This window comes from Ananas comosus, linkage group 13, assembly GCF_001540865.1.
Source record: "Ananas comosus cultivar F153 linkage group 13, ASM154086v1, whole genome shotgun sequence".
Taxonomy (NCBI): Eukaryota; Viridiplantae; Streptophyta; class Magnoliopsida; order Poales; family Bromeliaceae; genus Ananas; species Ananas comosus.
Window position 1 is genome coordinate 1,772,800 of NC_033633.1, and position 14,128 is coordinate 1,786,927.

A 14,128-nucleotide genomic window follows, 5' to 3' on the forward strand; every position below is an offset into this window, starting at 1 on the left:
TCTAAAAATCCAAATAGTAAACATTTGTGTGTGTGTGTGTGTGTGTGTGTGTGTGTGTGTGTGTGCGCGCGCGCGCGCGCGCACACAGTGTGTATATATTCCAGTTATGTCGAGTTGTGTTTGGCTCTTTAAAATTTTGAGATGAAAATTATAGTACGTGCTCCACATTTTATTAAACAAGTGATCGATCTCGAACTCGAGTCGAACACAAACTAGTTTGCGAACAGTGAATTCCCAGCCCTACATAAAACAAAGCACAACATAATTTTGCGGGTTACTATTGAGCTCTCAATTAACATAATTTTGTGGGTTATTATTCAGCTAGAGTTTGTGCACAAACTTGAAGGCCACCCGACTCTAAGGGCTTGTTTGTTTATACGAAAGTGGGGTGGAAGTGAAAAGGAGAAGTAATTTTCGGTAAAAATAGATCACTTTCGTTGTTTGGTTCATCATAATTTTATTACGCCCGAAAGTCTAGTTCACCCAAAATAATAAAATTGACTTCCCCCCTTCCATGGGGTGAAGTCAATTTCGGTGAGGTGAAAAGAGGCAAGAGTGAGAATTAATGTGTTAGGGTTACCCTCTTCTCTATCCTTTCCTCTCCCGAGTACCAGACCCGACTCCAAATATATTCAATTGTAGAAGTAATTAAATTTTTTATTTTAATTGTATGTCTAAAATGTGATCAAAGTTGGTTAGGTAAGTTTTAATATATTTTTTGTTTAATTTGTATATTTAGAAAATGATGAAAAATGAATTTGTTAAATGTTAATAATTTTTTAACTTTAGAATTTTATTTGTTGTATTATTATAATTTATATGCAAACAAATAATCAAATTTTTTAAAATTTTATTTTATGATCATACATATATATAATTATATACATATATAATTATATTAATTTTTATTTATTATAATTTATTATTCACTAAGTTACAAAATAGATAATGATATCACTTCGAAGGTAAGTATACCGAGAGTGAAGAGCTACACTTTTTACGTCATCTACTTTCAACCAAACAAACAACAGAACTCACAGAATTACACTTCCACAGTTAAAAACAAATAGCGGAAGTGAATTAATTTTCATCCGAACTCCACTTCAACCCAAAGTCCACTTCCATTCCAAGTAAAGATGTCCGTGGACCGGGTCGGGTCTGGGTAATTAATATACCGTACCCATACCCTAAAAAGAAATGGTTACAAAAAAATATATATACCCTACCCATTTAACTTTGGGTCGGGTCCGGGTCTGGGTACTAAAGTTTCTAATATACCCATCGGGTCTATTTGAGCGGGTCTGGGTAGTGACTACCCGTATACTACCCGTTCAAAATCGGATATGGATCGGGTCTAAATCGGGTACGGATATCCGTATAAATATATTTTTTTATAAACTTTATTAAATAGTCAATAAACAAACTATATTGTTGACAATGAAATATTGTTGGCGGAAATGAAATGAAAAAAAAGAGTAGAAAATAAAGAGTAAAAAAATTAGAAAAAAGTAATGAGTAAAAGAGACGGCTAGGGTTTCATTAGGATGAAAATACATAGTGACTCATCATCTATAAGTCATATTAAAATTGATCCTTCAATTTCAAAAGTTTATTTTTTTTTATTTACTATCGGATATTTCATCGGGTCCGGGTCCGGGTCCGGATTTGAAAACTATTTCGGACCCTACCCATTTAAAAGTTAGGTTCGGGTCGGGTCCAAATCGGGTATGGGTATAAAATATCCGGACCTATACCCGAAATTTTAATGGGTAATTTTTTTATCCGTATACTATTTATTTTTTATCGGGTCCGGTTCGGGTCCGGGTAGGGTTCGGATCGGGTATGGGATATCGGGTATTTTGGACACCTTTAATTCCAAGTCTACTTACGTTGAGACAAACATGCCTTAAGTGTTTATTTCGCGTGGCTCTTTGGATTTAGTTTTTAGTACCATAGGGTAGAAGATCATGTGGTAAATTTTTTTGGACTCAAAAAGGAAGAAGCTACAGGGTGATCTATATATCTTTTCTAAAAAATAACACTTCTGAAAAGTTAAAAGTTACGTTCTATATTCTTTTCATTATATTAAAAAATTATGACTATCAAAATATTACTGTAAATTAAAAAAAAAAAGTTGCTATAAAATATAAGTTATCACTATTACTATATCAAATTTTACGAATCATTGCTACAATTGAACTATAAACTGTGACGAAGAAAAATAAAATCTAGAACCAAATTTGCACTTAATCCTCCGGCGGAGAGGGAGCACACATTCTACAGCTCGGTGCGCAAAACTTTTTCGCCCCTTATTGCTATGAATTTTCTATGTTTGATTGACTTTTTCACAGATGTACTGTGAGATCGCCTTGTGCACTGGACTGCTATATAACTATATGACTATTTCTGCTTTTTTTCTCATCTTCTCCGTTAACACGGCCCTGGTGATCTCCACCGCGAGATGCGCGTTAGTCGTGGCGAACGCCTCGTACTCCTCCGAGAACACCACCTCCTCCAAATTCTCCGCAATCATCCTCATCGCCCCGTCCTTGAGAACCCTATCCGAGCACGTCTCCGCCACCTCGAGCACGCCGAGAGCGTTCGCGGGGCGCAGCGTCACGAGCACGCGGCGCACGCACAGCTTCCTGAGGAAAGGGATGTCATACTTGTCAGCGGCTATGAGCAATGAGTAGAGGCGCTTGTCTTCAGCGATGTCGGTGGTGGTAGTGCCGGCCGCGAGGGGGAGGGCCCCGGCATAGACAAAGTCGAGGAGGGCGCGGAGGTCGTCGTGGGAGAGCTCCGGAAGGGAGATAGAATCGGCGGCGGGAGCCTTGCACGCGTCATCGGAGGACAGCATGTGCCGGAAGATCTCCGACCGCGTTGCCTACAATTTCAGATAGAATGCGTTACATGCTGTGAGAAAAGGTAAAAAATAAGAGTACCAAACTCTTTAATACTTTCACGTCGATTTAGACCAATAATATCAAACAAAAATTCATAATTTATAATTTTTTAATATTTTTTTATGTAATAATTAAGTTGTTGACACTGTTTTCGAGCTGTAGATAAAAAGTTTAGTACTACTTTAAAATATTTTAACCAACTCTATTTTGTTTGTTTTCAGGTAGGTGATAACACCACATTGGAAGGAATAATTTGATAAAAATATAAATCTATTTTTGCTCTTTCCATTCTAATTGTGCATTATTTAGGGCACTTACAACATTTTAGAGACCAAATTTTACATTTTCTTTTATTGACATTATTTATCTAATATTTAAGTAAGCTGTATTTAAAATCACTTGATTACTAGGAAAATAGTAAAAAAATATTACTATTAACTAATAAATTGAATTTTTAAAAAATATAATATTGATTGTCGATACAGATATCTTATTCATAGAATAAAATACGAAATTACAAAAGTTTTTTTTAAAAAAAAATTATAAGCATTCTTACTAAACTCATGATAAACCATTTATAGATTGATGGTTCCCTGATCTGGCAAAAGATTAAAAAACAAAGTTAATAATAATAATAATAATAATAATAATAATGATAATAAAACTAACCAGAATAGCTCTATGGGCAGGTATTGGAGGCCCCCTACCAGGTTTAATTAAGATATCAGTGTGGATTCCCTCTCTCAATGCCAACACAAGCCCATCTAAGAACCCCAATTTCTCTCTCATCTCCTCCTCTCTCTCTCTCATCTCCTTCATGCATTTGAATGCATCAGATATTCCCTGCAACACCAACCCAAAAAAAGAGAAAAAAGAAAAATCATAATCACACCCACAAATCCCACATCAACATATATACAATAGCTTCCACTCTCAATAACTATTTTTTTCAACTTAAAATAACTCAAATTCAATCACTATTTATTTATTAGAACTTGGGGAAAAATTAAAGGAAGAGAAATAAGACTTCTTTGTGAGTTCAAAATGCATTTTTAATAAGTAGAGACTTGAAAGGACCAAAAAGAACACAATTCTCTCTGTTATCATATGTAGAATTATCATGAATCGAATTCATGTTTCCCTCTCTATATATATTTACTTTGAAAACACTGTACTTTGCCTTATTGTTACAATTTACACAACTATTGAAGAAAAAATCAAGTAGAATAAAAAAAAAGGGTCTTCATGAGTTCAAATATGAAAAAAAAAGCTAAGGAAAAAAAAAAAGAACAACTTACTTTAGATGCTTGGGGCTTAATCAATCCATGGAATTTTGTAGGATTAGCGGCGTCGAGATCGATTTCGAGCTCATTAATGAAGCTAATCATGCATTTAGCTCCCTCATAGCAACTGGGGCAAATTGTGTTCCTTGGAGGCCTATACAAAGATGCCATGGGACTACAAATGCAACAATCCATGTTATCTTCTTACTCTCCTTTAATTGTTTGGGTTCTCATATAAGGCCTAAGAGGTTTCTCATTGTTCATGGGGTGCTTAAATACTTTGGACAATGATATAAGTTGCAATTGTTTTGTGGTTTTTGGTGCATATTAACTAGCGGGTACATCTTTTTTATTTTTTAGTTCATTTTATTTTTTAGGTTGAGGAATAATGCCTTTAAGTTAGACCTCAATAAAATAATCCCACATTAGGTCAATGAGTGAGGTGAAATCCATTTCATCACATTAATTTTGTGTTAAAATGGTGCCTTCTTTAGGGTTCCTTTTGTGCTTGTTTAAGGAAAAATCATTACCATGGGCCTTGAGTATTAAGGGGAAAATGTAGTGTGATTGGTTTACCCTTGTGATATTTTTTGAAAAGCTTCTTTATTTTCCAGTAGTTTTAGACAGATATTTGGCAAACAAAATAACAATAATAAAAATAATAATTAACAATATTAATGTGAAGCTTTCTTTCTAGCTAAAAACTAGCATAAGCTTCCAATTTCATAATGCAGGACAAATCAAGAGGACCCCAAATCGAATTTAAAATATATAACGTAGATGTAGGCAAAATACGAGTGATTCTGTTTGTACCACGCTTAGGGATTGTTTGATTGGATATAATTATAATTACAGTATCTTTGGAGATCCATACATTTGAAAATACAACGGTTGTAGTTTTCTATACCTTACTTTTTATGTAAAGTCTCTTTTCAACTGTTCCAGTTGAAACTGCGGCCAATTTGAGCTGAGTCTCTTCATATAATTTTGACTGCAGCAATTGAGTTTAAATACATCAAGCTAAATGGCAAATTTTAGTTTGCATGCAATTATAATTATATAGTTGTAACTATGTGCAACCAAACAACCTGTTAATAACTACCGTTCCAAAACTTGAAGTATTTTTTTTCTTTCTTTTGAAACATGCCCTTTTTAGTGTGATTTTGAACCAGCATACTAAATCAGCACTTCTACGAAATCTCCAACTAAACATAATTTATATATTCCATCCTTATCTTTTTAAAATTCTTCAGTTGGGTACCTAATGCTTGGGAAATTTTTACATAACAAACAATTTGGTTCACAATATATCTTGAATCTAAAGGGCCATAAATTAAGGGCAATAATGATTTATATTCTCTAGGAAATGATCACACTTTCCATGCTAGGGAAACAATGAAAAGAAAAAGGGAAAAGTTCTAATTCAATAACAAAATAGGTATGTGTTGGGAGAATGATTAGATAAAAGGAAGAGAGGGACTTTCCAACTCCATAGACAAAGAGAAGAAAAGTGTGTGATGAGGCAGGGCACATCCCAACCACTATCTCCCCACTCACACAACCTCTCTTGTTAATAAAGAAAGTGAACACATATATTTCCATCCAAAAAATAAAGAAAAAAAAAACTAAAAAAATAAAATAAAAACAAAAAAAAGGGGGACATGAATAGAGAGAGAAGGTAGTATGTTTGTTAAGAAGAACCTTGGGTTGATACTCTACAAAAGTATTTTCATATATACAATTATCACCGACCGTCCGTAGCGTAAGTGACAAAAGACTTGGTGGTTGGTAACCGAGATCTCAAGTTCGAATCTTAGTTGATTCACATTTTCAGCTAAATTTATTTCTAAATGAAATAAGCGAAGCTGAGAAAATTAATAATTTACATGTGACCATCAGGCCATATCTTATAGTACTATTCAAATATAACTAGTTGTTTGGTGAAGAATATGGAATGATGATTACAATCATATAATATGTCAATGACTTATACCGAATATGATGAATAATCATTTACCACGCACAATTCTAAGACATTATATAATTATAAAAATATTTGAGAAGACTAAAATTAAACTCACTCACAATTAGAATTGCAACTACAAAAATAAAATGTTTATAACGCATAAATTATTATTGAATAACTTCCTCAAAATTCAAAATAGAAAATAGCCATTGGATGTGGATCATGAGGATACCTTGGCTACACCAAAGTAGGTGTGTACTGCCTCAAGAGAGGGATAAGGATTTGCTAACTAAAGAGAACCTCTTAACAACCACAAGATAGTGAGGTATCCAAAATTGACCCCACAACCAACCTCCCAATAGTGAGGTTGATATAATTGGAGGGATAAGATGCCATTGTTAACAAAATCTCAGGAGCTGCTTGGTTCAGATCATAGTTGTATCTGCATGCATTATGGTTGTAACTGTATGCGTGCAGATTTAAATTTGATATTTAATTTAATATATTTGAATTTAATTATTATGGTGAAACTGTACGAAGAGACTCAACTGTATGAGTTAGAGAGATTAACTTTAGACAAAAGATAATCAATCGACCTCTCTCATAAACTTTTAAGCAGAAATATTTTTTTTATGGATGCATAAAGGATATGTAGCCTCATATTTCATGTACAAGTGATAAAATTTTGTTACTATACTTTTCAATGGCATACAATAATTACGATATTTTTCACTACATTTAACTAAATAATATATATATATAATTAAAACTGCTGGATTTTCAACTGTATACATCTCCAACTACACCAAACAAGCCCTAATCGCACCAATTATTCAATGCGAGCACCGGGGCACGTCTAAATCACGGGCTAAGTATTTTGATGGACCCATTATAAAAAATCTAATCTAGTAGCAGGCCAAGCCCAACTTTATTTGGGCCATTAATTGAAACCTTTAATAATTTCATCTCCAATTTTCAAACATCCAAATAAATAAGCCCAAAAATCACAAAGCCCAAATTGTAGAGAAACATAAAAAAGCCAATTTATTTAGTGCTCATAATAACATGATAACATTACTAAATATTGTAACGCTCATAGAAAAGCAGATATAATTAATAGAGTAGTACTCAAAGATGTGCAGTGAGAGAGAACCCTCCCTCCACTGCCCCTTCCACAACATTTACATGTCTCATTTTAGCATTTAGCTTCGCCGAAAAGCCGGTCCGGATACGTCGGAATATACCGCAAGTTTACCAACTCCACCTCTCCTCCTCGTCGTCGCCCGTCGATTGCTGCGACGGGGCGTAATTTTCGTCATCATCTTCGATATTTTTAGTCGTATTGTAGTAGTGCAGTAGAGCTGTTCCAGAAAGTACTGCCAGAGTCAGCGCCTGCGCATGCATCCTTGAACCAAAAAAAAAGGACAATCAGAGATTTCAGAAAATAATTGATTTTATTAAAATAACTACGCGGTTCATTTTTTTTTTCTTTCTTTCTGTTCTTTTTAATTAATGACACAGTTTAAATTTTGAAAGTTTGAGTGGGGCGCGTACCTCGCATGAATGAGCCGGAGGCTGGGCTTGAGAGGCAATCGCTTGCGTGTGTAGGCGAGCGAGGCTCCGACGGCCGACGCCCACAACGCGCCTGCAGTAAGAAAACAAGAAAATAAGTAAACGAAATACTTAAAAGTATAAGTTTCAAATTAGAGTTTATATTTTTAAAATAAAAAAAAAAATATTTAGCTTGTAGTGCCACTTCAAGCACTAATTTTTTTTTTTTACAATTAAAAAAAAATATTTTGAAAATTTAATTTGGCAAACTCCACTATTTTATTTATTTGTTTTTTATTTCTTGCAATATCCCCTCGAAATCCTTAAACAGTATTCTCGGCTCCTCGTGGAAGATAAATCAAATTTATTAAAATCAAACAAAAGTTTTTCTTCTTTTCGTCCATCTTTTGGGCAAAACTGCTAAAATATTCTGAAAAAAATATATCAAAGCAACATTAACACGAAATCCCCAAACAAAAATTTCTGAACCATTAATTGTAATTTTCACTCTCTCCATGAAATAGCTTTACCAAATTTTCTAAGATTGTATTTTAATTACCTTCAATCTATACACACAAAAAAGTTAAAAAAAAAAAAAAGAAAAAAAAAGAAAAAGAAAAACACAAGGTGTAAAATTACTTACCAATGCTGGTGAGCTTGTGCTCAGCAACCCAAGATTGAATGGAGCTCATCCTCTCTCTCTCTCTCTCTCTCTCTCTCTCTCAAATGAATCCCAAATTTTGATCTCAGTTTATGCTAAAAGTGATTAAGGGGAAATAGAGGGGTGGGGTTGATTTATAGCAGTTTGGGGGCCCCTTGGTTTCAGTTGGAAACCTGGGAATGAACATAAAAACCAACGGCTATATATATATATATATAATTAGACCCTTTTTTTTTTTGGGGTGTGTGTGTAACACCTATATAAGGTTTTTGGACTATTTTGACCATTTTTAGGTACATGGATTTGGTGAAGAGGATGAGGAAACAACTGAGTCTGGGTGAATTGTTGTGATCAAATGGTTTTGGGATGTAGGAATCCACTGACTCAGAGAAACATGTGGGCAAGGGAACAAGGATCTTTTGGAGGAAAAAAAAATATATTATAAAAAACAAAAAGGGAAAAAAGGGATGTGATTGTTGTACAAGTAAGGTGGATTTTGGAGAAAAGTGAGTAGTTTTAGGGGTGTAAATGTTTTGGGTTAGGCCTAGGACTACAAAAAGTGATTGGTTTAGACACAACTCGAAAATTCTATAATAAGTGGCTGGGTCCGACCACACTCCGTGGCTAGCAGTGTCAATCATGAATTGGGATGCTTCATTATTGAAAACAGAATAAAAATATTTTTTTTTTGTTATTTCTAAAAAAATATTCTAGCACAACTAGGAATATAATGTGAGCCGTGCCGGCCTGGCTCGGCCTACATTACCTGGGTCAAAACGGACTAGGTGGTGCTCGGCCCAGCTTCAAATCCGGGCTGAGCCATGCCGAGCTAGATCTTCCGAGACCCCCGCCCTCGTGCCCGAAAGGCACGGCCTGTGCCGAGGCCAGGCCACACGCTCTTAGCTGGCCCGCTAATTTTTAAATTTTTTTAAAATATATAAAATTCAAAAATATGAAGAATTAAATTATTTATATTTAAATTGATATTTTGATTAAAAAAATTAAAAATTTATGAGAGCAATTATAAAATAACAAATATTTTATTATAATTTTAAACAGGTGAATTATGAAGTTTTGGATAAACCCACTTCTTCCTAGGGATGTCAATAGGTATGGATACCCGAAATATTATCCGAACCCGAACCCGAACGGGGCAGGTTTGCCCGAGCTAAACGGGTATGGATTTGGTTATGGGTATAGAAAATAAAAACCCGACGGATATGGATACGGGTATGGATTTTGTATTTATCCGATCCGAACCCGAACCCGAACCCGAACCCAAACCCGAATAAATTATATATATACATACTTTATTTTTATTTATTTATATAATATATAAAATATTTAATAATTTTTATCCCATAGATCTTCATTTAACGGTATGGATTTTTAAAACTGGCCGGTTCCGGGTCCGGATTCGGGTTTCGGGTTTTTGGTCGGGTACGGATATGGATATAAATTTTTAAAACCCGTCGGGTTCGGATCCGGATACGGGTTTTAATCTAGTTTTCGGGTTCGGGTTCGGGTTTTTCAAAACCCGACCCAAACCCGACCCGTTGACATCCCTACTCCTTCCAAGGGCAGACCTTGGAAGAGCTCCTTGTAGGAGCTCAGACCCCAAAGGCAGCGACCCAGCACGGCCCAGCATAACGGGCCGGGCTGGGCCCAAATGGATAATGTTGCATCCATCTGTGATCCAACTCGGACCGTGGTCGTCCTAGACCGGCCTGAACGAGTACCGTAGCAGCCGTCTCGTGGTCCAGCTCGGCCTGTGGTCGTGCTAGACCGGGCAGTTCACAGGCCGCCTGGCCTGTTTGATATCCCTAAGCACAATCTAATATAATTTGTGGATCCATACACGCACCTGAAAATGTGAACTGAAACATAAAAGAGTTGTATTGCTTTGGGTCACCCGTTACGCAGTCAAAAAGGTATTGTAGATGCGCCGGCAGTGCTTCAGAGAATCAAATTGTGTGAACGTGTTGGTTGACATACGGGACGCATGATTACCAGCGGATCAGCTGCCTTTGATGGTGCCTAGCCGTGCGAAGTTGTTGGGCCTTCTTTAAAGCCAGGCCAAGGCCATTTCAAATTTTACTAACTACAATTTCAGGACATGGCCCGGCCCAATTTCGGCCCATCCTCGTCTAACTTGATTTCATAAGCCTTATACCCTCATAAGCCTTATACCCTGTGCCTAAGTGCTCTATGCTCATTTTTCTTCTTTTGGTAACAACAGCCCGTCACAAAGTATTTTATACAAGCAAAAAAAAAATTGAAACTTCACTAACAACAGAAAGAAGATATGAGATTCTGAGGTTCAAAAGTAAAAGCTCATATTCGATACTCGGATTCTACAATATTTTAATGTAACGCTTCTTTTAATACAATTGCTTTCATAATAATATTGAACAACTATACACTCTAACTGCATCACTAGTTCACTACCGACCGTCCCTAGAGCAAGTGACAAAGGGCTTGGTGGTTGGTACCCGAATTCGAATCCTAGTTGATTCACATTTCTAGCTAAGTTTATTTCTAAATGAAATAAACAAAGCGGGTAGCGTGCTACCTATCTCTCAAAAAAAAAAAAAAAAAACTGTATCACTATTTTACCCGACTTCTAAAACAACTGATTAAGCAGAATCCATCCGTTGGCTCTAACTAAAGTGTGAATGAACTCTTTTAAGTATGATGCTCCCAAAATCACTAATTAGAGAAGATCCCTTGGGACCCACTAAGCCTGGTTTACAAAAGCATAAAGAGTTGGTGTAGATTATTTAAGATACTGATTCTTTATTTAATCATCATCTAATAATCATGCATGTCAAATTACAAATTATTGACCAACCAATTAGTATCTTGCATGTCTCCCCAAATGGAAACTATTTTCCAAATAAATCCAGAGAGAGAGGGTGCAGTGGATCTCATCCGAATCCTCCTTTCACTAGCAGAACTAGTGCGGGTGGGACCTTTTTAGAGAAGCAAATTGGCTTCTATATATTATATACATCTAACTCAACCACTCCAATTAACACAGAAAAAAAAAATAAGGCCACTTATTATCAGTGGCTTTTTGTCGTAAGATGTCAGAGGTGGGAGAAATTAGTGGACACGCGCGGACTACCCCCTAATCGCGCAGCCGAAAGCTACGTCTGTGAAAAGCACTTCTGCTAAGGATTGAAATTCAAAAGCTGACTTTTTCCCTAATCACCTAGAAGGACATGAGCACATGCTTGGTTCTATTCTACTGGAAAAATTTAGTACTAATTTTTAAAAAAAAGATTATTTGGCTTTTTCTCTGCTTCCGCTAACAGCAATAATTTTAAATGACCGACCGTACACAACGCAGTTACGCAGTTGACTAAGACTTAGTTTGGTATTGAGGTTTATCTAACGCTATTAAATAAAATAGAGTTGAGAAAAAGCATCTAGGAATATACTTCTGCATTCTCCGATGGAATCGCAGAAAATATATCGTAACCGACTAACCGCAATATGCGGAATATAATGGAAACAAACAGAGTATTTATTTTTCTATTGTTGTTTCTCACCACAGTAATGCAATCTCCCCACAATCCAAACGAAGCCTAAGAACTTAATAGTTAGTATTCAAAATTTCAAGCTCGAAACCTAGTCATTCCATATTTCTCGCTAAGTTCATTTCAAAACTCCAAGATTCTACTAAGGAAGGAAGTAAAATAAAATTTGGAGCCTCAAAAATAATAAATTAGTACTTCTATTTCTGCTATAGAGAAAGGTTATTATAAAGGATTTGATGTAATATTTTGTCTAGTAGCATTTCTAAGACAATAGAACTTCAGCAAAGAGTACTTACCACCAACAGGACCAAAAGACTTAAATTGCTATCTGAGCACTGCTTTTGGGATAAGTGTTTCGTCAAATTTCTCCTACAGCTTTTCCCTGAAATAAAAATAAAAGCACTAAATTAAAGAAATCTTCTACTGTGGAGGTGGCACAGATTCTTGTTTCAGCTTTTCTTGCAACAGCAAGAGTTTAAACCTTTTCTGCTAGTCAAACACTTTTACTGAAGTTGATTACAGCAATGCAGAAGCAGAAAGGTGCTCTAGCTCTTTGCTTCTTGAAGCAAAGATTAAGATATAACAAGATTAAGATATAAAGTAAGTGGTGGTTGGTTAATGTCGCACATCACCTTGCACTGGCATGCAATGAGCATTATTATGCTTCAAATGACTTAGTAACTGCTAATCTTTTACCAGTTTGTCACTGATACTTCGTTAGCGAGATAACATAGATTGAAACAAAAAAAAAAAAGCATTAACTAATTCATGACACAACTAATGTTACTCCCGAATAAACTAATCACCAACAAGGGGATACGTAACTAACAAGTTTGAATTTTCGACAACGAAAGACCCATCATTGATTGCAAACCAAATCTTTTGACAAGCATGAGAAAGGTCCAAAGTTTGGGGGGTATGCAAACATTTTTATTAAGATTAAGTTTTCATTATTAAAGCTAGAGCACAAAGCGGAGATTATTGACCTACTAAGATGCTACTAATCACCTCCGTTCACACCTTACCGAAGAAAGAGCGTGCAAAACTAATTGTTTAGAGTCATCTCAAAATCAAACCAGCCCGATTTGGGGATTGTTTATGCAATTCCTATGATTACGCAAAGTATTATTAATTAACTACAAGCATTACACCATCCTTTGATGTGACATTCCAGCAATATTAGCATAAAGATAATATATGTTTGGCAACATAGAGCCTAATTGAAACTTTCCCTCTAGAGTGTAACAAACATGTTAGATGAACAATCGAGGTTGTAATTGAAGCATCATTGTAGAGTTTGTGTTTTATGCATTTACCATAAGAAAACTCCCTCCTACATTTAACTACATGGAGGAATAATAGGAACAATAGATCAGTAGAGGAAATTTGTAGTGTAGATAACATGCAGGTTGGTTGTAATCTACTTTACACATCACAACAAGAACATATCTTTACAGTACCTCCCAATAATCGACCAAATATAAAGTTATGAAACTGTACTTTTTGTTTAATGACCAACATTTTGTAGCAGTGGATAGTATTTTCTCTATAAGATTCATATCGTTAGGTTTCTCGAGTCTTGAATCTGCACCATTTAATATTGCAAGTTGAGAAACTAAAGAGAAAAACCTGAATGATAACCTTTTACATGTTTTTTTAGAACACTTGATCATTGTTGGGTTTTCCTTATCCAATATTTATGAGTTTTGTAGTTTCAGTTTGAGTAAACAAACATTTACACACTTTTTTGTTTTATAGGATTTATATCATAGCTTGGTGAATATATGCATTGATGCTTTCGGTTTTTAAGAGATAATTCCTGTTTGCACTCCTAGATACCTGTTAATAACAGTCTACTAAGTCCTATTGAAGTAGGTATGCAATCCTAATTAAATGCATAAATATTCGTGTTTCATTCTCCTCTTTCCTCTATTTCCTTCATTGCATTCTTAAAACTTTAAATAAGAGTATGATACTTGTAGCACATATACTACATGATTATTATAAGCTTTTCAGTTTTGTGTAGTCTACGGTAGGTGAAAAAGATTGAAGATCAAATCATAAAGTATACGTGAGAGATGTATGCATGCTTTACTCCTTTTAAATATGATTAATTTTCCAACCTTGACCAATGCAACAAGAGGTCCAAGATAATTCAAACTCAGCCTTCTAAGGCTGCATATCCTAATGCCTATAAATACCTATAGAAATGTACCAACTTC

The 14,128-nt window shown here is 35.3% G+C and overlaps 2 protein-coding genes across 2 annotated transcripts; both read right to left on the bottom strand.

The window, feature by feature from the left end:
• LOC109719137 (BTB/POZ domain-containing protein At1g01640) lies at positions 2,124–4,576 on the bottom strand. The gene is made up of 3 exons (XM_020245669.1): positions 4,202–4,576; positions 3,573–3,746; positions 2,124–2,884 (listed from the first exon to the last, which is right to left on the bottom strand). The coding sequence occupies exons 1-3, from the start codon at positions 4,379–4,381 to the stop codon at positions 2,393–2,395; spliced, it is 846 nt and encodes a 281-aa protein (XP_020101258.1). The 5' UTR covers positions 4,382–4,576; the 3' UTR covers positions 2,124–2,392.
• On the bottom strand, positions 7,171–8,538 carry LOC109719581. Its single transcript, XM_020246347.1, has 3 exons — positions 8,347–8,538; positions 7,707–7,797; positions 7,171–7,557 (listed from the first exon to the last, which is right to left on the bottom strand). Exons 1-3 carry the CDS (start codon positions 8,393–8,395, stop codon positions 7,404–7,406), a joined length of 294 nt encoding a protein of 97 aa, XP_020101936.1. The 5' UTR covers positions 8,396–8,538; the 3' UTR covers positions 7,171–7,403.